This window comes from Budorcas taxicolor, chromosome 21 (genome assembly GCF_023091745.1).
Source record: "Budorcas taxicolor isolate Tak-1 chromosome 21, Takin1.1, whole genome shotgun sequence".
Taxonomy (NCBI): Eukaryota; Metazoa; Chordata; class Mammalia; order Artiodactyla; family Bovidae; genus Budorcas; species Budorcas taxicolor.
In genome coordinates this window covers 49,045,235-49,072,444 of record NC_068930.1, presented here as the reverse complement: position 1 = coordinate 49,072,444, position 27,210 = coordinate 49,045,235, and the positions used below count along the sequence as shown (strand labels likewise).

The 27,210-nt window shown below is 37.4% G+C and overlaps 1 protein-coding gene across 1 annotated transcript in view; it reads left to right on the top strand.

Moving 5' to 3' along the window:
- BAZ1A (bromodomain adjacent to zinc finger domain 1A) overlaps window positions 1-27,210 on the top strand; it is an 87,045-nt gene that overhangs the window by 7,132 nt on the left and 52,703 nt on the right. Inside the window, exon 3 of the mRNA XM_052659643.1 lies at window positions 5,172-5,450. Coding sequence (XP_052515603.1) covers window positions 5,172-5,450 — 279 coding nt within the window. The remainder of the gene's footprint in view (window positions 1-5,171; window positions 5,451-27,210) is intronic.

The following is a 27,210-nucleotide window of genomic DNA, read 5'->3' as shown; positions in this document are numbered from 1 at the left end:
TACTATGCCCATTTCTAGTAAAGAGAATTGTTTATATTATATGTATTATAGCAATCAGTTGGAGATATAATAATCTATATTAGTCTAAACTGATATAAAATAGTACTTTGTACTTTATAAATTTTTCTTCACAATAATAAAAATGTGCTTCTTGAATTTTTCATTATTTATAGCCTTATAATATTGAAATTGAAGAGGCACTGTAACCTGTTCCCTAGAGTTCAGTATTATTAACAAAACCCCACACATTTGAATGAGTATGATGAATGGGTGAAGAGCAGAATTGCGCAAGTGGAAGTAAGTGAAGGTATATAATGTTAGAGATGGTGCCATGTTGGTAGGGAGTGTTGAATAGGGAGAGATAGCTTTGGGCTTTATTTTCCCTTGCTTCCCACACCACTGTGGTAGTTATGTCCTGCCTCCCTCCTCCTAATGGTGGATTTTGTGCATAGCAGGGCTATAATGTAACAGCAGCTTTGTAGAATAGATACGCACAAAGGAAACAAACAGTAGAAACCCTTTACAAGAGGCTGTGGAAACCTGGTGAAGAAAGGTAGCTCTACATCACTGGTTGTTGTCTATTTACATGTTTAGTGGAGGTTTGTGGTACTTATACCATCCCTCTCCTTAGTACTTTGAACAGTGATAACAAATCTAAATAGTGTTTATTCAGGGAGCTCAGCTCCCTGCTTTGTGATGACCTGGAGGGGTAGAATGAGGGATAGGGTGGGAGGGAGGCTCACGGATGAGGGGGGATATATGTATACATAAGCTGATTCACATTATTGTACAGCAGAAACTAACACATTATAAAGCAATTATACTCCAATAATAAAAAATTAATCAAAATAAATAAGTAGTGTTTATTGCAGCTCAGTCTAAAGTCTTCCCCCTGCCATGGCTGCAAATACCCCAGCCTGTTAAATACCGACCTGCAATGGCTAGAGCTGTGTTGTCTAATGCAGGAGCCATTGGTTATTAAGAACTTGAAATGTCACCTGTCAGAATTAAGATGCACAATAACTGTAAAATACTTACTGGATTTTGAAGACTTAGTACCAAAAAGAAAAAAGTAAAATATTTCACTATTGATTACATATTGCAATATTTTGGAATATATTGAGTTAAATAAAATGTATTGATTTCATTAGTATTTCTTTAAAAGTTTTTAAATGTGGCCACAAGAAAATTTTAAATTGTATGTGTAGCTACCATTTTGTTTTTGATAGTGTCTTAAACTAGTTGGGCTTCCCAGGTGGCTCAGTGGTAAAGAATCCACCTGCTGATGCAGGAGATGCAGGAGACGCGGGTTCGGTCCCTGGGTTGGGAAGAGCCCCTGGAGCAGGAAATGGCAACCCACTCCAGTATTCTCGCCTGGAATACTGCACATGGACGGAGGAGCTTGGCAGACTATAGCCCGTGGGGTCGCAGAGTTGGACGTGACTGAGCAGAAGCAGAGACTAGTTAATGTGTAAAATAGCTAGATTTGAAGTATATTTTTCCTTAGAGTTGGGGCTTCCCTGGTAGCTCAGTTGGTAAAGAGTCTGCCTACAATGCAGAAGACCCCGGTTCGATTCCTGGGTTGGGAAGATCCTCTAGAGAAGGGATAGGCTACCCACTCCAGTATTCTGGCATGGAGAATTCCATGGACTGTGTAGTCCATGGGGTTACAAAGAGTCTGACACAACTGAGAGACTTTCATTTCACCTCACTTCCTTACAGTTGACTGTGAATAAGGAGAGCTGATTGTAAAGTTACATGCAGATTTTTGACTGTGTGGAGATTAGCACCCCTTCTACCTCTCTCCTCATAGTGCAGAGGTCACCTGTGAAAGTGAAAGTGAAGTCGCTCAGTCGTGTCTGACTCTTTGCGACCCCGTGGATTGTAGCCCACCAGGCTCCTCTGTCCATGGGATTCTCCAGGCAAGAGTACTGGAGTGGGTTGCCATTTCCTTCTCCAGGGGATTTTCCTGACCTAGGGATCAAACCCAGGTCTCCTGCATTGCAGGCAGACGCTTTAACCTCTGAGCCACTAGATATAGCTTAAATTATTAGAATATCTGATGCACATTAAATATGTGGCTTGGGAACCTCTGTTTGTTTCTAAAGGAAAAAGTTTAAAACTTTTTATGAAGCTTTCTAAGTGAACTGCAGTTTTAGGCAGTAAAAATTGAATAAGACCTCTTCCAAGATCTATCTGTTCATTCATTTTATTCTGCACTGTTGATAATCCTTGATTGGGTATGTCTCTTGCCTTTCACTTAGCTAATAAATTATTTATCTGACATAGATTTTATTATAAAAATCAGATTATATTCATTGTTTTTTCTCTCTGACATATTTTTTCTTCAACTCTACTTTTCCATTTCATCCTAACTGCCACTTCCTCCCAAAGGTGTTTGCTAGCATTTCTTGATCTTTTGTGCCTGTCTCTCCTTGTTCCCTTCCTCTGAATTCCCAAAGGATATCTGCCTCTGTCTAGTAAAGATAATCACTTTTTACTTTTGATGTACACCCATTATCTCCATTACTAAAGCGTACATACTTCAAAAGGATTTTCCTTTGTACTGAATTAGTCTGGGTTTTCCAGATGGCGCTGGTGGTAAAGAACTCGCCTGCCAGTGCAGGAGACCCAAGAAATGTGGGTTCAGTCCCTGGATCAGGAAGATCCCCTAGTGGGAGGGCATGGCAAACCACTCCAGTATTCTTGCTTGGAGAATCCCATGGACAGAGGAGCCTGGCAGGCTACAGTCCACAGGGTCTCAAAAGAGTCAGACACAACTGAAATGACTTAGCATGCAGGCACAGTCATATAACTGGGCTTATATGTATTATCTCTGTAGATCTCATTTATGTTAAGGTATGATTAGTTTCTCTTTACTTTTATAGGTTTTATTTTTTGTTGTTCTAATAGACTACAGACAAATATACAAATGAAACTATCTTAATGGAATTACTCCAAAATCTTCTTTGGAAATCAGACCCTACTGTAAGGGTAGCCCATACAGATATACTAATGAGGAAATACGCATGTAATAGTTTTTAACAATTTTTAGAATGATGGTAGAAAGAAAGGTGGATCTCAGGAAGGAGAAAAAGTTAGAGAATTGTGAGTTATGTTGGTTACACATAATTGTTGAAAAGGAGACCAAAATATAGAAGAGGGCAAAATATTTACCCAAATCTTGCCACTTAGAGGCAACTATTGTCCATCTTTTTGCATATTTCTAACCTTTTCCATTTAAAAGTATTTTTGTTAACAAAAACATGAATCAGTTCAGTTCAGTCGCTCAGTCGTGTCCGACTCTTTGCGACCCCATGAATTGCAGCACGCCAGGCCTCCCTGTACATCACTATCTCCTGGAGTTCACTCAGACTCACGTCCATCAAGTCAGTGATGCCATCCAGCCATCTCATCCTCTCTCATCCCCTCTTCCTCCTGCCCCCAATCCCTTCCAGCATCAGAGTCTTTTCCAATGAGTCAACTCTTCGCATGAGGTGGCCAAAGTACTGCAGTTTCAGCGTTAGCATCATTCCTTCCAAAGAACACCCAGGGCTGATCTCCTTCAGAATGGACTGGTTGGATCTCCTTGCAGTCCAAGGGACTCTCCATAGTCTTCTCCAACACCACAGTTCAAAAGCATGAATACTCATCATAAAAATTCAAATAGGGACTTTCCTGGTGGTTGAGTGGCTGAGACTCCACACTCTCCATGCAAGGGGCACGGGTTCAGTTCCTGGTCAAGGAACTAGATCCCACATGCCGCAAGTAAAGATCCTGCATGCCTTAACAAGGATCAAAGATCCCATGTGTTGCAACTAAGACCTCGAGCAATCAACTAAATACTTTTAAAAATTCAAACAATATGGAAATATTTAGAATAACAAATTTTCTTCCTTCCCAGTTCCTCCCTTTCTCCATAGGGAACATCTGTTTATGGTATTTGTATAAATGCAAACCTTTGCACATTTTTGCTATTATTATATTAATGCATGTGGAATTATATCATTCAGTTATTGAGTTTTTTCTACTTAATATACGTTAGAAGTCTATCTCTATACTAGATCTCTTGCATTTTAAAAATGACCGAATTAAAGTTTTGAAGAGAAGTCAATGCCATAGTAAGAAATCCCAGCAGTGTAGAAAAACACTGAGTAGAACAGTCCCTTAATCCCATCCCCATTCTGTAGCTGTTACCTTGATTTTTGTATTAATATAACATATAATATATTTTGTGTGATAACTCCAGAAATATTTTATGCTTCCTAAAGTCATTTCTCTACTTTCCTTCCATCTTTCTTTTTTTTATTTTAACACAGGTGGACCATATTCTATATATTGTTTTGATAAGCTCTTTTTATATATTTACTTATTACATTTTTTGGGGAGTATAGTTGATTTAGAGTGTTGTATTAGTTTCAGGTGTGCAGCAAAGTGACTCAGTTATACATGTATGTATATCTACTTTAGATTCTTTTCCTATAGGTTGTTACAGAGTATTGAGTAGAATTCCCATGCTATTCAGTAGATCCTTGTTAGTTATCTATTTTATATATAGTAGTGTGTATATGTCCATCCCAATCTCCCAATTTGTCCCACCTACTTTTTCTCTTGGGAACCATTAGTTGTCTTGGTAAGCTTTTACTCTGAAAAAAATATAGGATGGAAGCAAACTGGAAAGTTGTCTTTCCTGTTTACATTATTTAAGAACTCTCATACTGTTTAATGACTGTGAGTTTTCATTGTATGAAGTACTGGAATTTATTTAATTTTTCTCTTATTGTTAGATGCATAGCTTTCCCAGTTTTTCACTATTATGTTAAACCCTTTCAAAATTCATAGTCAAGTGCTTGAATTCAATGTTCGACTGCTTTGGAATAGAAAGCTTAAAAATTAGAAGGAAGAAGAAAGGCTGAGTTTATTTTGTTTCACTCAGTTTCAAAACTGATAGAAATCACAGTCCAATTTTGGCTGAATATACCTTTAAATTGAAAACTATAAATGTCTAGTTTAAGTATACTTTTTCTTATGTTTGTATTAATGTATAATTTTTGTATGAGTTGTATGATTCTGTATAATATTTTGCAATAAAGTCTCAATCCTTTGTCAGCTTTTAATATAAAACTTGTGAAATGATAGGTAATGCATTTTTGTTTTTGTTTTTGAATCAGTGACTTTTTTGAGCGAACCATTCTGTGCAACAGTCTTGTGTGGAGCTGTGCTGTGACGGGCAGACCTGGACTCACCTATCAGGAAGCACTTGAGTCAGAAAGAAAAGCGAGACAGAATCTTCAGAGCTTTCCAGAACCACTAATTGTTCCAGTTTTATACTTGACCAACCTCACCCATCGTTCACGCTTACATGAAATTTGTGATGATATTCTTGCGTACATCAAGGATCGATATTTTGTTGAAGAAACTGTGGAAGTCATTAGGAACAATGGTGCAAGGTAAAGTACTTTTAATTTTTTCTTTTGATATACATACATTCCCATTGCTCAGATACACAAGCAGATGAAATGAGGAAAAGCTTACCTTTTACTACTTTCTGGCTACCCTGTTATCCTCCCCTCAAATAACCCTTGTTTTAACAGTTTCATATGTATTTCTCCAAAGCTGATTTGGTATAGACCACCAAAAGCGTGTACACACATGCATACACACACACAGTCTCGTGCTCCTTTCAATGCGAAAGGTAACATACTGAATTTTATACCTTGTTTCACTCAAAATATCTTGAAGATTGGTCTATTGCTTTATAAACCATTTTCCTTCTCTTTTTCATTTACTGTGTATTCTATTATATCAGAGTTTCATCTCTCTTTTTTACCAGTAAAAAGATCTTAGATAAATGTATCTACTATGTTGTCATTATATTATCTATTAAATATGCCTATATTTCTTGCTGGGTTTTAGTACTTGATAAGATGAGGACTACATTTTTGATAAGATGAGAATTTTTGCTAAGTTCTCTTCTCCTTTACCCAGAAAAAAGTGGATTTTTCATATATGAAATTTAAAATGAGTTTATCTGTGGCAGTAAGTTAAAAATTATCTGCTTTTCTGAAATGTTAAGAATTTATGATTGGCTAGTCACTGATACTTATTATAGTAATCTATTTGCATTAAAACTTTTTATATCCTCTTTTGAGGCAGTGACTCTTTTGGGATGCCTTTTTCCCCTTTGTTAATCTGAATGCAAATTTCTTTTTGAATTTTAAACTTCAGCAGCCAAAACTTATTATATATGTTCTTAATTATATGTCAATAATTATGTTCTTTATTATTTTATTTTGGAGAATCATCATGAATCTTCAATATAATCCATTTCACTTATTAAATGCTACTCTGTATGAATGTTAAAAAGGCAAAAGATATTTATGTTTGAATTTGATTTTGGTGAATTACTGAACAAGTTCTTTTTTTAACTGTAGAAGTAAAAAATGGTAAATACTGAAGCATTTTTCATTTGTCTCCTGACATTTAGTAAAAGACATATCTTTATTTTCAAGAGGAAAGATTGGTATGTCACCAGTAATCCCACCAAGAACATACCAATCTGTATTACGAAAAGGGCCTATTTGGAGATGAGGGCAATTTTTTTCTCCTTATAGTCATTATTTTATTTGACTTATGCCAATAGTGTTTTTTAACTTACAAATCATTGCGATACATTAATCTTTAACACTAGGTTACATATGGCTTACATCTAGGAATATAGTTGTTTAGTGTTTTTGGCATAGCTTTTTTTAGTTGTACCAACTATCTTTAGGTTCAGGTAGTTATTGCTTTAATCACAGTAGTAAACTAGGATACATTGTAGAAATGGGAAATCTGAGAGTCACAATTTTGTTGATTATTCATCAGAAACACACTTCTGCCTTACGAATCTTTTAAATGGTAAAGTATAAGAAATTGATATTTTTCTGAGTAATTTAAGGCTTTATTTTCATAATACATATTGGCTGTTCTTAATCTGCGTGTGAAAGGAGAAATCATTGATGACTCAATCTTTATTTTTTGCCTTTAGCAGCTGGGTGGATGATAAGATACAGAGGCCTCAGGAAGTAATACTGTCAGAGTCTAGCCTTCTTCACTGTCATCTCAGGCGTAGATATTTCTGATTGCTCTGATTTTGTCTTTCATGCACATACTGCTTAGGTGATTCATGAGTATCACTTAGAGGGTAGACGCCAGTTATTGGGGATGTAGAAAGCATTAAGATGTCCTTTAACAGTTCAGTTAAGGGAGAGACAAACATGCCAACTTGTGGGATATTAAAAAACATATGAATGAGGTGATTCAGGAGCAACCAGGTCCAGAGTGCCTGTAGAGACTAGGCCTGGGTTTCTTCACATTAACACTGGTTATTTTGGTCTTTTCATCTTTGCCAGATTTGATGATATCTCAGTGTTTAATATGCTTTTCAGGTCCTTCGCTCATTTTTCTTTTGGTTTGTCTATGATTAGTAGATTTCTGAGAGGGCTGTTAAATATGAGGCATATTAAACTTTGTCACTTTGTTGCAAATATTTTTGTTTCATTTTTTGCTTTTTTTTAAATATTCAGTAAATGTAAAGTTAAAAGGACTTTAAAAATATGTATAAGGAATACTAGAAGAATTAAGGAATAATGAATAAAAATTCTATAAATACACATTCACCACTTGGTTTTAATAAAGTATCTTTGTCTTTGATGTTTGTTTATAGTTTGAGAAAAAGTATAATTTTTTAGTTTTATAGGAAGCAGAATTGTGTGATACTGAAGGTTTAGGCTTTGGAGTCAGACTGACCTTGCTGGGCAATGACATCTTTTCAGGTTTTTGTGAGGCTAAAATGAGAGCGTGGCTGGAGCGATGGCGGGGGGCGGGGGATTTAAATTGCTGTATAAATAGAATATAGTGGCATTTTACTGGGGGAATAATGCTGCTGTTGGCCCACAAGTCTTATATGGAAGTTAGTATTTTTCTTCTATTATTGGCTAGTTTTTCTATTACTTTATATTATAATTAAGCTTCAAGCCTGACTTGATATTTCTGCAACCTTAGGTACTATTTTCTGCATACACCCTTATCTTTTTCACTTAAATTTCAGTTTAAATAACTTTAATATATATTAAACTTGACTAAATTTCCTTTGGTTGGAATTGTACCACCCCCATCTATTTGTTATGGACATGAACTTGGACAAACTCCATGAAATTTAGGGGAGAAGCCTGGTATGCTGCAGTCCATTGGGTCGCAAAGAGTTGGACATGACTTGGTGCCTGAACAACAACATGTATTTGTTACTTGTGCCCATGTCTCCTGCATTGGCAGGAGGATTCTTCACCAGTGAGCCACCCAGAAAGCGTTTGAATTCAGTTTTGAGGTGATGATGCTAGTGGTAAGGTTCTGGTGTCCTCTGGGTAGGCTAGTGCAAACCTAGCTTCAGTGATGAGAGAAGCGTTACATTGTTTCCTCAGTGTCTCTGTTGACTTTAACTGCAGGCTCCTGTGGCCTTTGTACCTAATTGTGTCTTGAGGCTTATCCTTAGGAGGCTTATTTGGAGAATTCAGTGGATTTCTCCCAGTGGCTGAGAAACAGCAGGCACTATCTTCATGGGGATCCATAGGATCCACAGTATGAGATATCTGTGTTCTTACTCCCACTTGCCACTCTCTGAAAGTTAGAGTGTGAAGTTAGGAGAATTTTCTTCCACAGTACATATATTTTTATCCACCTTTGCTCTTAAGGTTTATTGAGATATAATATTCACACACTGTAAAATTCACCCAGTGTACAACCCAGTGGGTTTTAGTTATGTGACTGTTTCTGCTATCTAATTCCAGCATATTTTCATCACCCCGGTAAATCCTGTACCAATGAACAGGCCCTCCCAACTGCATTTTGCCTCAGCCCCTGGCAACCACTAATCTATTTTCGGTCCCTATGGATTTGTCTATTCAGGATATTTCATGTATATGAAATCATTAAGTATGTACCTTTCTTTTCTGTGTTTGATTTCTTTCTCTTAGTGTCATGTTTTTCAGGTTCATCTGAGTTGTAGTATGTATCAGTATTTTATTTCTCTTTATTAATAAATTCTGCTGTATGGCTCTATCACATTTTGTTTATCCATTCATCAATGGATAAATAAATTTGAGTCATTTCTACTTTTGGACAATTATAAATAATGTTGTTACAAGCATTCCTGTACAAGTTTTTGTGTGGACATATGTTTACAGTTTTCTTGGGTATGTACATAGAAGTAGAATTGTTTGGTCATATGGTAACTCTATCTTTAGCATTTAAGGCATCTTCCAACTTTTTTAAGCAGCTTCATCATTTTACATTCCTGCTAGCAATGTATGAGAGTTCCAGTTTGTCCACGTCCTCACCAAGCCATACATATTTATTTATTATTGTAAATCTTTTTTAAAAAACATTAGTTTATTTTAATTGGAGGCTAATTACAGTATTGTGGTGGTGTTTGCTATACGTCGACATGAATCAGCCACAGGTGCACATGTGTCCTCTGCATCCAGAACACCCCTGCCACTTCCCTCCCCACCCTATCCCTCTGGGTTGTTCTAGAGCCCTGGCTTTGAGTGCCCTGTTTCATCCTTCAAACTTGCACTGGTCATCTATTTTACTTCTGGTAATATACATGGTTCAGTTCTATTCTCTCCAATCATCCCACCCTCACCTTCTCCCACAGAGTCCAAAAGTCTGTGTCTCTTTGCTGTCTTGCATATAGGGTGGTCATTACCATCTCTCTAAATTCCATATATGTGCATTAATATACTGTATTAATGTTTCTTTTTCTGACTTACTTCATTCTGTGTAATAGGCTACAGTTTAATCCACCTCATTAGAACTGACTCAAATGTGTTGTTTTTAATAGCTGAGTAATATTCCATTGTGTATATGTACCACAACTTCTTTATCCATTTGTTTGCAGATGGACGTTGTCCATCTGTTTTGTTTTACCATCCTAGTGGGTGTGAAGTAGTTTCTGTTTTTGTAGTTTTGATTTGCATTTCCCTAGTGGCTGATAATGTAGAGCATCACTTTATGTGCTTGTTGGTCATTTGTGTATTTTCTTTGGAGAAATGTCTGCTCTCGTCCTTTGCCCATTTTAGTACTGGGTTATTTATCTTTATTACCAAGTTCCAAGAGATCTTTGTGATTTTGGGTACAAGTCCCTTAGCAGATACGTGATTTGCAAATATTTGCTCCCTTTCTGTGAGTTGTCTTTTCATATTCTCGATGGTACCATTTGCAGCACCATTTCCCTTTGCTTTTAAGCTTTTGTGTCAAAAGTATCTACCTTTTGTTTCTATCTCTGTTGGCAGAATTTAGCAGTAGTCCTAAAGACCTCTTCATCTATTAGAATTAGATTTACTGGAAAGAACATGCTACATTACAGAGAAGCAGATGGGCCCCTTCTTAGGCTGAATTATTTCAGTATGGGTACTCTGGATCTCCTCACTTGAGTATTCTTATTGTCTTGTTTAGTGTTGGATATTCCTCCCTCCTTTCTTTTTTGCATGTTAAGATTAGGTGCTTCCCTCCTCACCAGAACTTTCTGTTTTGAAATTAGCAATCAAGCTGACAGATTCTTCTAGAAGATCCTTTGTCATTTCTGTGTTAGATAAAGGGAACAGCAGGCTACCTTACTGAACCACACCAGTTTAGTTCTTTATACAGCCATCTGCATTACCACCAGCTTGCCTGCCAGTCATGCTGAAATGTTTTCTGCTACTTCCTTGGAGCCTATGGGAGAAGTGAAGGGGTGAGTGGTCTTGTGAAAAAACCACCTAACAGTCAGGTCTGTGAATTCTTAAACAACTACCAGATGTTTGTATATACATTACATCAGCAGATATGAAGCAGGGACTTATGGTTTCCATTTACAGATGAGGAAACAGATCCAAAGAAGTGATTTTTGGGGGGGTAATGTTTTTAACATGTAGATACTGATACCTGCTATTTACTTACACTGGTTCCAGATACTGGAGATTAAGCAGTGTACAGAACGGAGTCAGGGACTGTCCATTCCAATCTTACAAGTCATAAATGGTAGGATTTAAATTCAGATAGGCCTGACTTACAGATTATTTCTTTTTCTGTATCACTGTGTCCTTGGTTTTGGATTCTGCCGTCTGTGACTAGCTGTGTGGTTCTGTGCACGTGATTTAAACTCGAAGTTTCAGTCTGTTTTTCATGTGTTAAATGGACCCCTGACTTACAGGGTGACCTCATGGGATAAAATGGCATAATGAATGTGAACTTTTAAAAGCTATGTTAATAGAATATAGCTGTAATATAATATATTATTGCTGTAATTGTCTTGTTAGCATTTGAATGTGTTTATCGGTGGCCATGCAGTTGTGTTTTTTTATTTTTAATTGAAGGATAATTTCTTTACAGTATTGTGTTGGCTTCTGCCATACATCAACATGAATCAGCCATAAGTATACATATGTCCCCTCCCGCTTGAACCTCCCTCCTACCTCCCATACCATCTCACCCCTTTACGTTATAGAGAGCCATGTAGTTTTATTGTTTTATTTTTGTTTGTTGGCACATGCTAGTAGTGATGTGAGGCTAAACAGTAGGCGCCTGACACTGTAACTTGGAAACAAATTTCTGTTACAACTCTGAAAGGAAACCCCGCAGTGACATCCAAGTTTCAACTAACTTTACCATCTCTTTTTTAACCACCTTGATAACCATTGTTTAATGAAAGGTTAGGAGGATGATGAGCTAGAGCTCAAATTCTTGCATGATAAACTCCTCTTTTGTCCCTAACCCTAGAACTATAGAAATTAGGAAAAAGGAGGTAGAAATCACACAACAAATAAACATTTTGGACTGTTGAGTCATCATTCAGTGTAAAGAAACACCTATAGAGTTTGAAAGAATTTTTTAAAATGAGTCAATTATAATTTTATATTTGGTAATTTTTTTTTTTAGTTAAAGTAGGCTTTGGGCAGCTTGTTTTCAGGCATTTTACAAGCACAGTCAAGATGTTCTGGAAGCTGAAAGATTCATAGGAAATGTGAAGCAACAGGTGTGAGAAGGTACTTCTAAAAGTAGATATACTGACAGCAGCAAGAAATGGCACCTTATGACAAAGGAGGAGATCGACTAAACATTAACTCCGAAATATACTGACCTGGCTCAGTATATACTTTGATAAAGTTTGAAGACATTGCAGAATGGCAGTGTGCTAGATGCTTTCATTTTAATTCTCATGATATTGATGGGTGACTCAGAACTTCTGAAAGGTTATTTTCATGTTGGTATTTACCTAAAAGAGTTGAAAACTTATGTCTGCATAGAACCTGCACATTATTGTTTCTAGCAGCTTTATTAATAATTGCCGTAAGTTGGAAGCACCAAAATATCCTTTAGTCAGTGAATGGGTAAATAAATGGCAGTACATCCAGACAATGGAATATTAATTCAGTGCTAGAAAGAAGTGAGCCTTCAAGCATGAAAAGACATGAATGAACCTTAAATGCATATTACTAAGTGAAGCCAATCTGAAAAGGATACATATGGTAGGATTCCAACAATGTGACTTTCTAGAGAAGGTAAAATGTGAAAAAGATCAGTGGTTGCCAGGGGTTAAGAAGGATGAAAGGGAGATGAATAGGTTGAACTTGGAGGATGTTTGAGGCAGTAAAAATACTCGGTGTTGCTATAATAATGGACATATTTGTCCAAACCCATAGACTGTACAGCACCAAGAATGAAACTTAGTAACTGTGAACCTCAGGTGATAATGATGGTCAGTGAATGTGCGTTGATTATAGCAAGTGTTACTTCTCTGGTGTGGGGTGCTGAAAGAGCTCTGGTGTGGGGTGCTGAAAGAGGAGGAGGTTATTCATGTGTTGGGCAGGGAGTGTATGGGAGATTTTTGTGTCTTCCTCTCAGTTTTGCTGTGAATCTAAAACTGCTTTAAAAAAACATGGTCTTTAAATTTTAAAAAGTTATATACTCTGCTTATTAAGACTGAACTTTCTCACTTTTAAAAAATCTGCTTTTTTTCCCTATAAAAATTCACATGTAGCAGAGAAAAGTAAAAGGTGAAGGCCTGGAATATATTTCCCAAATGCTCCTTTCAGAGGTAACCATGGTCCAAAAAAATAGTGCACAGTTTTTGGGAGGTTTTTTGTATATAACACTGAATTTTTTTCTTTTAAAGTAACTTTTTCAGTTAGTGATGGTTTGGATAGCTTCTTATATTAGAAAACCACACACACTGTTTCTAACTGATTTTTGCATGAATTAGCTAAACTGTTTAAAAAGCTTAATTGGAATATTGCTTTTTCTGAGGGTGGAGAAAGTTATTTCGTTTGTTAAACCTTGTGTGAATTTGCTGTTTGAAAATAATGACCTGCATTTTCTTTCACATAATCTGTGACTTAATGACAGACCTTTTCTCCAGTGTAGGTTAAATCAGTACAAAAGCAGAATTAGATTTGCACCAGAGTTTCCCCTGTAGCTAGATTTTCCAAATACTATCCCCATACTATTTAGATTTAACATTTCAAAATGTTCTCTAATTAAGCATAAGAGACTGTAGTTCAGTATTGTTTTTAGAACTGCTTTGTAAAATGAAGATTATGAAATTCCTTTTAATCTTACAAACTGATATCAATTTTGGCATGAAATAGAGACCAACCACCTAGTTCCTAGAACTCTTATCTATTCAACTATCAAGGTGTATTCCCTGTGGCTTTCTATGTTGCATTGCTGGGTTGCTTCAAGCACTTCAGTCTAATGAAGTAAGAGAAGATTAGCACATAAACCGAAAATATAGAGAGTAGGTCCTTATATATTAGAATTGGAAATGAGAAAATGAACTTTTTATCTTTATGCTCTTTTTTGTGCTAACCTAAATGATATTATGAATCATAATGCATTAATTAAAATGCATTAATATTAGGACAAAGGGAAATACTAAATATATTGAGATAAGAGGAACATAAACGGTATAAGTAAGGAACAATACAGTTATTTTTATTTTAAACGATATGTGCTTGGATATCAGTGACTGGATCCGGATGAGATTAATCCAAGAAGAAGTTTTCAGAAAAGTGTTTTTTGACTAGAAATTTGAAGACAGAGAAAAATAAAAATTAGCAGAAAGGATTGAGGGGGGAAGCCTTCTTCTTTAGGTACTGAGATAGAGCGTATAACTTTTATTGGGCACACCATGCGGCATACACAAGTGCCTTGACCAGGGATCGAACCCATACCCCCTGCAGTGGAAGTGCAGAGTCTTAACCACTGGACCACCACGGAAGTCCATAGTGTATAAATTTTAACAACATATATTAGTTAAGTTTATTATAGTTCTTTCAGATAAAGGCTTTCTATTGGTCAGCTTACTCGGCTGCCCTTTTAAGATCAAAGTTCCTGGTTCTTAGGCAAGGAGAGTCCTAAGGAACATCCCCAAATTGATGTTTCAGTCTTTAATTGCTGATGACCCTAGTATGTTGATGATAAATAATTATTAATAGGGGAAAAAAGGCTGTTTGGGATAGCTGTTCATTCTTTGGAATTCTAAGTTAGAATGGAACCATATTCTTTAGATGTAAATTATTGTATATACCAGAGACGCAGACTTACAACCTGACTACCGTATTGTTGCAAGCTTAACAGTTAAAATTTAGAATTCTTATTTACTTGTATAATAATGTAAATTGAGAGGCCATCCTGGGAAACACTTTTTATACCCTAAAAATCCCCATTAAGTAGTCACAAAAATAAATGAATTTGTCTTTCTAAACATGTTTAATTCAAATAACATATAAAACTTCTGTTGTAAATTTTCTGTATGGACTCAACTGCCTGAGGCTTAACAAAATAGTTCAGTTAAGTTTGGACTGATCATACAGACGTATTCATTTTCTTCAGTGTTCTAAGGACCTTCACATTTGCATTGGCCATTAGGAGCATCTGTCTAATGCCTCTCAAAAGTCTTTGGTAAATATTGGAGGAGGGTAGTTGGTGCATGTGTGCGTGCTAAGTTGCTTCAGTTGTGTCCAACTCTTTATGACCCTATGGACTGTAGCCTGCCAGGCTCCTCTGTCCATGGAATTCTCCAAGTAAAAATACTGGGATGGGCTGCCATGCCCTTCTCCAAGGGTGGTTGCTTCTGTGGCAGTTTCTTTATTAATCCCTTGTGCTAATGCGAAGTCCAAGAGTCAGCTGAGTCTCTACCACGGCTTATGATCTCTATCAAGGGAGTCTTACTTATAGTAAGACAAAGTGATAAAGATACGGGATGGCAAGTAAATTGAGGTCACCTCTTTTCTTCTATGAAAGGAAATCAGTGTTTACTTCAGTTCATGTCTTGTTTAACTGATTAGTAGCAGGATGTCTGTAGAATGGTAGTAGTCCTAAAGTTCTTAGTTCACTGTGGCCAGAGAATATTAGAGACAAATCTCACAAAAGAGAGGAGACTATAGCTACTTCTGCCCTGAAATCTCTGTTAGGAATAGAAGGGAAGTCCATTTCTGTGTGGTTGTTACACAGGCCCAGGTCTGGGAAATTAGAGGCCTTCTGAATAAAATCTCTCTCCTACATCATCTTCTACTTCCTATCTGGTCTGTTCCATTTGGCCAATATAAGATCACAGTGGTTCCAAATAACTGTTGTGAAAATGAAGTTATCTGTCTTCTTAGACCAATTCAGAGACTATCCAAAAATAAAAGTTAAAGAGAACTTAGAGAAATGACATAAGCTAAAATAATTTCCAGTGAATGGAAAAGGGGTGATAAAAGTACAAAAAAAGTCTACTCATCACTAAAGGCCAGGCAAGGTCCTTTGTTTAACTTAAAAACATATGCCAAGAGAGTGATTCTGAGCAGATATTGGCACACCTTTTTGAAAATAAAGAGCCACATAGGAAATAGATAGACTTTGATGTCCATATGGTCTCCAGCACAGCCAGCCATAGATAATATATACGTGAGCATGGCTCTATTCTAGTAATTATTTATGGACACTGAAATTTGAATTTCATATTATTTTCATGTGTCACAAAGTATTCTTATTTTTATTTTAAGCCATTTTAAAATGTAAAAACCATTCTTGGCTCATAAACCACACAAAACAGGTAGTGAGTTGAAATCTGGCCCTTCGCCCATAGTGTGCTGATTCCTGGTAGAAAGGAAAGATTACTTACTGCTTTAAAAAGGGTTCTAGAATAAAGTTTCCAGAGATCCCCTTTTAATCTGGAACCTCAGAGTATAGCATAAAGAGGTGGCTTTATGTAGTGGAAAAACCTTTTGGAACCAGCCTGAGTTACTAGTGTTGGGAATCTTCTTTGCTCATCTGTAAAACAGTGTCTCCATTCGTATAGAGGTTCTATTTGGTTAGCTTTTGCTGCATAACAAACCATCCCCAAAATTTAGTGGCATAAATCAATAAACATTCTCATGTTTCCTAGTTGACTGGAATGTTCTTATTATCTGGAGCTAGATTGTCTAAATTGCTTACTCTGGCCCTGCATGTCTGGGGCCTCAGCCCAGGGTGGATATTTTCTTGTGGCCTCTTATCAAGAGACTAATCCAAACTTGTTCCCAGGGTAGGAATAGAGTTCCCAGCAGCAAGAGAAGGCAAAGCTGCAGTGTGCAAGCACATATCAAGCCTCAGCTTGCTCCATGTTTGCTAGTGTCATAGACCAGCAAGTCACATGAGCAAATCTAGAGTTACCGTGCGAGGGGATCAAGGAGGTGGGGGCCATAACTGCAGTAGTCTGTCACAGTGGTTAATATTTTTTGGCGCCCAGCATAGTGCCTGGCACATAAAGCACTCAGTAGATGTTAGGTCCTTCCTGCACTTGTCAGAGACAAGTACTGCCAGCTGTGATGACTCATCTTTTCTTGCAGCCAGTCACTAATTTTCTTACATCATAGTCACTGTTCTTCAGAGTTCACTATATGACATTTTAGGGAGATGATGGCAATACCACTAAGCTTTTGAGAACTTACTGTATGCCAGGCAGTGTTCTAATCTTTTAACTTAGACTATCTTATTTAATTCCCACAGCAGCCACATGTGATAGGTGCCCATTTGCTCATTTTACAGTTGAGGAGTTCATGCACAGACGTTAACTAACTGAAACTTGCCTACGGTCACAAGCAATGATGTTATCAAGCCCAGGCAGTTCTCCTCTGTAGGAGGAATGAATGTGAAAAAATACTGAAAGAGAGCCCTTAAGCAGGATTGAAAGATTATAACTTGAATGTACTTATTGATTACTATTTACTTTTCACTTTACTTAAGCATTTTATAATTCTGTCAAAGTGTGAAGCAACATAGGATTGTATATGATGTGGTTAGATTAAGCTTTTGATCATTTACTCTTAAGACTGACAAATATTGTTGAATGTCTGAAAATTAACACTGTCTTATGATCGTTGATTCAAAATGAAAAAAGCTCCTGCATTTAAACAGGTTCTTCTGTTTATATTTTTAACCATTGTACTTATCAAGATGCCTTAATAATTTTACTTCTGCATTCTGGCTATATAAGCTTTCTTCTCTTCAAATATTTTGCTTGCAGATGGAAGAATGCTTTTGAGTGGCAACAAAAGGTGAAAGTGACTGCAAACATGCGGGAAAATAGAATTTTTATTTATGTATTTTTCTGTCTTTTGGTACAGTTTCAAGGGATGAAATATATAACAGTGTATGACTTTTTCTTAGAGGTGGTAGAGAATATTCTGATTTAGTATTATACAAAGCCAAATTTTTTGTAATTCATTTATTGAACGTTGCATGCTCAGTTTTGCTGTAGGTATTGGAAAGAGGGTAGTGAATAAGACAAGGACTCAGTGACTTATATTCAAGTGCAAGAGAGAGAAAAACAAATCAGGATAATTTCAGATACTGATGAGTGCTGTAAAGAAAGTAAAACTTGATGGAATAATTTTGAGTCATTTTTTGTTTTAGTCACTTGAATTCAATTCTGTGAAAATCACTGTGTTAGAGGCAAGTGGTTAATCAAGTGTCAGAAAAGCATTAGTACTTACTGTTCTCTCAGCATTATATAGCCTGTTGGTAGTAGGAGTAGAATTTTTAGGGCAGAGATAAGCAAAATACATATGAGTGACTAATGAAGAACTGAATAAGATAAATGCATTACGAGGACATAGAGGGAAGGAGAATGAAGGAATGGTAGTCAAAAGGTGGGCTTCCCTGGTAGCTCAGTGGTAAAGAATCCGCCTGCCAATGCAGGAGATGCAGGAGACGTGGGCTTGGCCCCTGGGTCAGGAAAATCCCCTAAAGAAAGAACTGGAGCGAGTTACCAGTTCTTTCATCTCATGGACAGATGAGCCTGGTGGGTTAACAGTCCATGGGGTCACAAAGAGTCAGACAGGACTTAGGAACTAAACAACAGTCAGAAGGTACACACTTCCAGTTATAAGATAAATAAGTACTAGGAATGTAATGTACAACATGATGACTATAGTTAACACTGCTCTATGATATACAGAAAGTTGTTAAAAGTAAATCCAAGAATTCTCATCACAAGACAAATTTTCTTTTTTTTTTTGGTCACTTATGAAACACTGGGTGTTATATGAGATGCTGAATGTTAGCTGAACCTATTGTGGTAATCATTTCACTATATATGTAAATCAAACCAGCATGCTGTATGCTTTAAGCTTATATGGTGATACAGGTCAATCCAGTTCAGTTCAGTCGCTCAGTTCTGTCTGATTCTTTGTGACCCGATGGATTGCAGCACGCCAGGCCTCTCTGTCCATCGCCAACTCCCGAGTTCACTCCAACTCATGTCCATTGAGTCAATGATGCCATCCAACCATCTCATCCTCTGTCATCTCTTTCTCTCGCCTTCAATCTTTCGCAGCATCAGGGTCTTTTCATATGAGTCAGTTCTTCACATCAGGTGGCCAAAGTATTGGAGTTTCAGCTTCATCAGTCCTTCCAATGAATGTTTAGGACTGATTTCCTTTAGAATGGGCTGGTTGGATCTCCTTGCAGTCCAAGGGACTCTCAAGAGTCTTCTCCAACACCACAGTTCAAAAGCATCAATTCTTCAGCACTCAGCTTTCTTCACAGTCCCACTCTCACATCCATACATGACTACTGGAAAAACCATAGCCTTGACTAGACGGATCTTTGTTGACAAAGTGATGTCTCTGCTTTTGGATATGCTATCTAGGTTGGTTACAACTTTTCTTCCAAGGAGCAAGTGTCTTTTAATTTAATGGCTGCAATCACCATCTGCAGTGATTTTGGAGCCCAAGAAAATGAAGACTGTCATTGTTTCCACTGTTTCCCCATCTATTTGCCATGAAGTGATGGGACCAGATACCATAATCTTCATTTTCTGAATGTTGAACTTTAAGCTAACTTTTTCATTCTCCTCTTTCACTTTCATCAAGAGGCTCTTTAGTTCTTTGCTTTCTGCTGTAAGGGTGGTGTCATCTGCATATCTGAGGTTATTGATATTTCTCCTGGCAATCTTGATTCCAGCTTGTGCTTCTTAAAGCCCAGCATTTCTCATAATGTACTCTGCGTATAATTTAAATAAGCAGAGTGACAATATATAGCCTTGACATACTCCTTTTCCTATTTGGAACCAGTCTGTTGTTCCATGTCCAGTTCTCACTGTTGCTTCCTAACCTGCATCCTGACCGGCATTACAGTATGTTTTATTCATTCTATTTGAATGTTAGTGATATATTCACTAGCCAAATAAGACTTCTTATGCCCCTTTTCCCAGTTTTATTGAGAAATAATTGAACAAAGCTAGTGGAGGTGATGAAATTCCAGTTGAGCTATTTCAAATCCTAAAGGATGATGCTGTGAAAGTGCTGCCCTCAATATGCCAGCAAATTTGGAAAGCTCAGCAGTGGCCACAGGACTGGAAAAGGTCAGTTTTCATTCCAATCCCAAAGAAAGGCAAAGCCAAAGAATGCTCGAACTACCGCACAATTGCACTTACCTCACACGCTAGTAAAGTAATGCTTAAAATTCTCCAAGCCAGGCTTCAACAGTGTGTGAACCATGAACTTCCAGATGTTCAAGCTGGTTTTAGAAAAGGCAGAGGAACCAGAGATCAAATTGCCAGCATCTGTTGGATCATGGAAAAAGCAAGAGAGTTCCAGAAAAACATCTACTTTTGCTTTATTGAGTATGCCAAAGCCTTTGACCATGTGGACCACAACAAACTCTGGAAAATTCTGAAAGAGATGGGAATACCAGACCACCTGACTTGCCTCTTAAGAGATCTGTATGCAGGTCAGGAAGCAACAGTTAGAACTGGACATGGAACAACAGACTGGTTCCAAATCAGGAAAGGAGTACATCAAGGCTGCATATTGTCACCCTGCTTATTTAATTTATATGCAGAGTACATCTGGGCTTTTTGTTTTCATCAAGAGTCTCCTTAGTTCTTCGCTTTCTGCCATAAGGGTGGTGTCATCTGCATATGTGAAGTTATTGATATTTCTCCCGGCAGTTTTGATTCCAGCTTGTCCTTCATCCAGCCCAGCATTTCTCAGATGTACTTTGCCAAACAAAGCCTTGATGTACTCTGCAAAGCCTTTCTTTGGGATTGGAATGGAAACTGATCTTTTCTAGTCCTATGGCCAATGCTGAGTTTTCCAAATTTTCTGGCATATTGAGTGCACCACTTTCACAGCATCTTTTAGATTCGAAATAGCTCAACTGGAATTCCATCACCTGCATAAGCTTTGTTGGTAGTGATGCTTCCTTCCTAAGGCCTGCTTGACTTTGTATTTTGAATAAAAGGTACTGTAATGCCAAATTAATTTAGTGCTTCATTATAATTTCCTGTGATTAACACTAGATGGGCTGATGTTTACCTTTTATCTTTATAAAGATGTGTTTGTATTTTTATCTACTTCTTAGTAAGTGATTCAGCATGTTGATTTCATTATCATATTAAAAATGCTTATTGACCATAAGGATAACAAAAAATATTCAGAGTATTTAGTTTGAGCTTCTAGCTCAAAGAATCTGAGAATGCAGGGAGTAAAAGTATAATTTTGTCATCTTAACTTGTTATATAAAAATCTCTTTGCAAATTCTTGTAGTTTTTTTTGCACTGTATTTTTATACACAGAAGTCATCAGATTTTGTTTAATTTGGCTATCTTGAACTTCTTTCTATGAAAAATAGGAATTTTAAGATGAATTTTTGTGATGTTGGAATGGAAAAAAATTCTAGAAAAGGATTTGTTACTCCCTTTTTGCATTACAAAGAACTCTCTGGCTATCTTAAGTATCTTAGGACCCATCTATATAATTCAGTGAGATCTAACATATAGACCTACTTCAATTATCCATTTTCATATATATTGTTTTAAGAAGAGCAATAAATATTTTTCTTTTATGTTAAAGAATAAACTGAATAAGTTATATTCAGATAGGGCTTTATCCTAAGTAGTAAACTAATTAATTTTAATTAAGGTACATTGGGCTTCCCTTGTGGCTTAGCTGGTAAAGAATCCACCTGCTGTGCGGGAGACCTGGATTTGATCCCTTGGTGGGGAAAGATCCCTTGGAGAAGGAAAAGGCTACCCACTCTAGTATTCAGGCCTGGAGAATTCCATAAACTGTATAGTCCATGGGGTCGCAAAGAGTTGGACAGGTCTGAGAGACTTTCACTTTCAAGGTACATTACTTTCTTCTGATAAAATTTATCCTTTTTAGTGTATAGTTCTGACTTTTGATGCATAGTTGTGTAACCCATCCCAGTAAGATATAAAACATTTGTAGTATTTCTTTGTGCCTCTTGTTACTGACCACACTGATCTTAGTTCCCCAGATCATGGATTGACCTCTGCCCCCTGCAGTGGCATTTGTACCTCTTTGTAGTCACCCTTTACCTCCATCTTCTAGACTGAGGCAACCAGCGATCTGTTTTCTATCCTCGTAATTTTGCCCTTTCCAGAATATGAATGTAAATAGAATTTTGGGTCTTTCTCTCAACTCCCTTCTATTGAACTGTATGGCTGTCCTGCCAAAACTACAGGGTCATTCTTTATTGTAGCTTTTTAGTGATACATATATATTACTTCCATCTTTTACTGATTTTTTTCCCCCATGATGTGAAATGAATGCTTTTAATTGGAGTTAATATTTTCCTAATGTTTATCATTAGCATTTTTAAACTGAACTTTCTATTTTGAGATAACTGTCGAATCACATGATGTTGTAAAATAATACAGAATAATACAGAATTTCCCCCCACTGGTGCAGTATCACAACCAGGATATTGACATTACTATAGTCACAGTACAGAATATTTCTATCACTGTAAGGATCCCTCATATTGCTCTTTTATGCCAGACCCACAAATCAGAGGTCGTTAAACTTATTTTCCTACTTCAGACTTTGTTTTCTGGAACAAATCTGACTTGAAAAATCTGTATTGCCAATGACAAAGTAACTTTCAAGTTTGAAAATCTTAACTCAGCTTTTTTGGCTGAATTGAAGAATACAGTACTCTGACTCAAAATAAATTTAACATATGTCAAGTTATAAACTGATTACTGTTTAATAAATAGAATACCTGATGGATTGCTCATATCACTTTTCCTTATCAGTTGGTATTTGACTCGTGTGCCTATAATAGGACAAATATTAGTGGCATTAACAAAATTTTAATGTTTAATATTTTAATTTTAATGTTTTGGTTTTTTCTGATCTGCATATGTTGGTCTTTCCTCCTCACAAGGTTATCGTTTCTGTTGGCGTCAACATAAAGCTGAGCCCACAAACACCTTACTTGAATACACTAGTTGGAATTTTGTATAAAGTATTTTGGTGAGGCTTTCATTAATTTGATTGATACTTTAACCAAACTTAATCATGTGGCTAAAACATTATTTTGAATACTAAAGAGTTTAAACAGCATATTGATAATATCCAAGTGTTTGAAACTTTGGAGATATGTAGGATATAGCCCATATCTTAAATCTAGAATTCTTCTTTCTAGAGATTTTTATTTGTTATATATATCTTTTAATAAAAGATTTGGTCTTCAGTAAAAATCTAATGATTCTAGTTGTCTTAGGATATTTAGACTTATAATAAGTCAAATGCCAATTGGAGAAATAATAAGATGTGGTTCTCAGGTCCACAAAGAGCCTCAGAGCAGTTCAGGATGAAACATTCTTTGAGCTACTCTGATCAATTTGTCTAAAAGTGAGAGATTACAAACAAAGCAACCTTTCCTGACCTCTTCTTCCTCACTGACAAGTAATCAACATAATTCACAGTCTTTTTGTTTGAAGTAGCAAACTTGTTGAGTGGTCTAGTTTCCTCCACTTAAAATGAGGTATCACTTAACCTTTAGTTTTCTTAAACTCTAAACTTCAAATTAAGCAGGTTTTACTCTGTTTCTACCTATAAACTTGAAGTAATTATTCAAGCATAACATTTTTAAAATAAATGTTCTTGGCACCTGGATTTTGAGGGAATAAAAGGTAGCACAGGTGAGCAGATAAGCATGCCATCAGTTCAGCGTTTTCCATTTTTAGAGACCCAAACAGAGAAGGGCAATCTTTTATGTCAAGCAGGTCTCCCCGGGTTTCTAGTCTTCTTTTCTTTTGCTGTTAATTACTTATCTTCTACCCAAATGCCTTGTAATGCATGTTTCAATTCTAGAATTTCCTTTTATATTAATTTGTATTTTGGCACATAAACTGAACTATGTGCATGCATGTGCACAAGGTGCTTCCGTCACGTCCAACTGTGACCCATGGACTGTAGCCCACCAGGTTCCTCTGTCCTTGGGATTTTCCAGGCAACAATGCTGGAGTGGGTTGCCATGCCCTCCTTCAGGGGATCTTCCCAGCTCAGGGTTCGAATCCACATTGCTTAGGTCTCTTGCACTGGCAGACATGTTCTTTACCACTAGTACCACACGGGAAGCCCCAAATTGAACTATAACTATTATTAAGTGACTATTAAAAACAACTTTTGCGGGGAAAGACATACACCATTCCAGAATATTCTCATAAAAGACTGTTTGCATTTGAGCTGGTCACTATTAGAAGGTTATGACTAACTTCTGCTCTATCCTCATCGTGTGCTTGCTGCTGTTCCACAGACTTGCTTTCATTCTGAAACATGTTTTAAGTTTGAAGTGTGTTTTGGAGAGGCTCCAAAAGTGCCTCTTGACTACTTGGGCTTAAAGCTCTGAACTGCTCTTGTGTCAGTATAGTGTTGTGTTCCCCTTACCTCCAGTAATAGAGTGGAAGATTGGAAAATATATGGGCTTCAGAGTCACATCATACCATTATTGGTTGTGTGACTATAAGCAAATGATTTAACTTCTCTGACTCTGAATTTCATCTTCTGAAAAATGTGTCCCTTGAGGAGCTGATATGAGGAGAGAACTTTGTGTGTTAGGTACTTATGTGGCACACAGGAGCTCTAGTAATAATAACGACCATCTCTTGATTGTCATTCTCTACTCTGTCCTCAAATAATGGAGCATAATTTTAGAGTTGCCATACTCTCCAAGACCCATTAGCTGGGTCTTAATTCATGATCCTTTAACCTTTTTTTAAACCCCAATCTTTTTTGAACTCCCTAGAACTAAGAAATTACAGCAAGTGGATTTGAAAGAGAGTCTCTTTGGAAATCTATTAGAACACGTTGACTTGACATCTTGCAGTTAACTGAAGTTTAGACAGGCACCAATGAGAGGCCCAGCCTTGATTAGATTAGCAAAACTTGACCTATGTTTTGGGTGTGGTGCGAAGTTATAGTAGCACTGATAGTAACTAGTATAATTTATATATAAAACGTTCACTACATTATAAGCAGTGTCTGTTGGAAAACTCAGCAGTGGTCACAGGACTGGAAAAGGTCAGTTTTCATCCCATTCCCAAAGAAAGGCAATACCAAAGAATGCTCAAACTACCACACAATTGCACTCATCTAACACACTAGTACGGAGAAGGCAATGGCACCCCACTCCAGTACTCTTGCCTGGAAAATCCCATGGATGGAGGAGCCTTGTAGGCTGCAGTCCATGGGGTCACTAAGAATCAGACACGACTGAGTGACTTCCCTTTCACTTTTCACTTTCATGCATTGGAGAAGGAAATGTCAACCCACTCCAGTGTTCTTGCCTGGTGAATCCCAGGGACGGGGGAGCCTGGTGGGCTGCCGTCTATGGGGCTGCACAGAGTCAGACACGACTGAAGTGACTTAGCAGCAGCAGCAGCACACACTAGTAAAGTAATGCTCAAAATTCTCCAAGCCAGGCTTCAGCTATACATGAACCGTGAACTTCCAGATGTTCAAGCTGGTTTTAGAAAAGGCAGAGGAACCAGAGATCAAATTGCCAACATCTGCTGGATCATCAAAAAAGCAAGAGAGTTCGAGAAAAACATCTATTTCTGCTTTATTTGACTATGCCAAAGCTTTTGACTGTGTGGATCACAATAAACTGTGGAAAATTCTGAAAGAGATGGAAATACCAGACCACCTGACCTGCCTCTTGAGAAACCTGTATGCAGGTCAGGAAGCAAAAGTGAGAACTGGACATGGAACAACAGACTGGTTCCAAATAGGAAAAGGAGTACGTCAAGGCTGTATATTGTCACCCTGCTTATTTAACTTGTATGCAGAGTACATCATGAGAAATGCTAGGCTGGAAGAAGCACGAGCTGGAATCAAGATTGCTGGGAGAAATATCAATAACCTCAGATATGCAGATGACACCACCCTTATGGCAGAAAGCGAAGAAGAACTAAAGAGCCTCTTGATGAAAGTGAAAGAGGAGAATGAAAAAGTTGGCTTAAAGCTCAGCATTCAGAAAACTAAGATCATGGCATCCAGTCACATCACTTGATGGCAAATAGATGGGGAAACAGTGGAAACAGTGGCTGACTTTATTTTTTGAGGCTCCAAAATCACTGCAGATGGTGACTGCAGCCATGAAATTAAAAGATGCTTACTCCTTGGAAGGAAAGTGATGACCAACCTAGATAGCATATTCAAAAGCAGAGAAATTACTTTGCCAACAAAGGTCTGTCTAATCAAGGCTATGGTTTTTCCAGTAGTCATGTTTGGATGTGAGAGTTGGACTGTAAAGAAAGCTGAGTGTCGAAGAATTGATGCTTTTGAACTGTGGTGTTGGAGAAGACTCTTGAGAGTCCCTTGGACTGCAAGGAGATCCAACCAGTCCATCCTAAAGGAGATCAGTCCTGGGTGTTCATTGGAAGGACTGATGTTGAAGCTGAAACTCTAATACTTTGGCCACCTGATAAGAAGAGCTGTCTCAGTGGAAAAGACCCTGATGCTGGAAGGGATTGGGGGCAGGAAGAGAAGGGGATGACAGAGGATGAGATGGTTGGATGGCATCACCAACTCAATGGACATGAGTTTGGGTAAACTCCAGGAGTTGTTAATGGACAGGGAGGCCTGGCCTGCTGCAGTTCATGGGGTCACAAAGAGTCAGACACAACTGAGCGACTGGACTGGACTGAGCTGAACTGAAGCAATGTCTCTATAAAGCTGTACTGATTTCCTTCTCCGTTATTTCTCTGCCAGGGAATTGTTTTTCTGTCTGTTAATTTTCTGTTAGTTTTAAATTAATTAGTTCTTAAATTATTGTAGCTCTGTGGGCCCTACAGGAATCATAGACTGTTCCCTTCAGTGGGCTGTCAGACCATTTAGGCACCACACCAATGTCCCTGTGCCCAGCATAGATGCATTTATTTTTTCTCTGATGGCCACCACTCTGGCTACTTAGGGGCATGCACCTGGTCTCTGCCAAATGAAAACCACCCCTTTTTCTAATCTGAAGAAGCTTGTTGCAGGTTCTTGAAAAGCCTCCTTTATCACCTCCTGTAACTCTGAGCCATATAATCCCTGCATGTCATACCTAGGCCCTTCAAAGTTGGTTCCATTTGATTATTGCTTATTTTTGTGCAGTTCATGTCACTAAATTACAGAACCTTTTAACCATCAGACTACATAATTTCCTGTAGATGTTCCTCTTTAGAAACACTGTTTTGTTTCTATCAGCCAGTGGTGAAAGTTGACCTGCAGTTCTTTTGACACCATTTCCATTTGCTTGGTAGGCTTGGTAATTGGGCCTTCTTCAGCTTTATTGTTGGGACAAAAAAAATTTGTTTTTTTTCTCAGTTGTGGTAAATAAACATAAACTTTACCGTTCTAATCATTT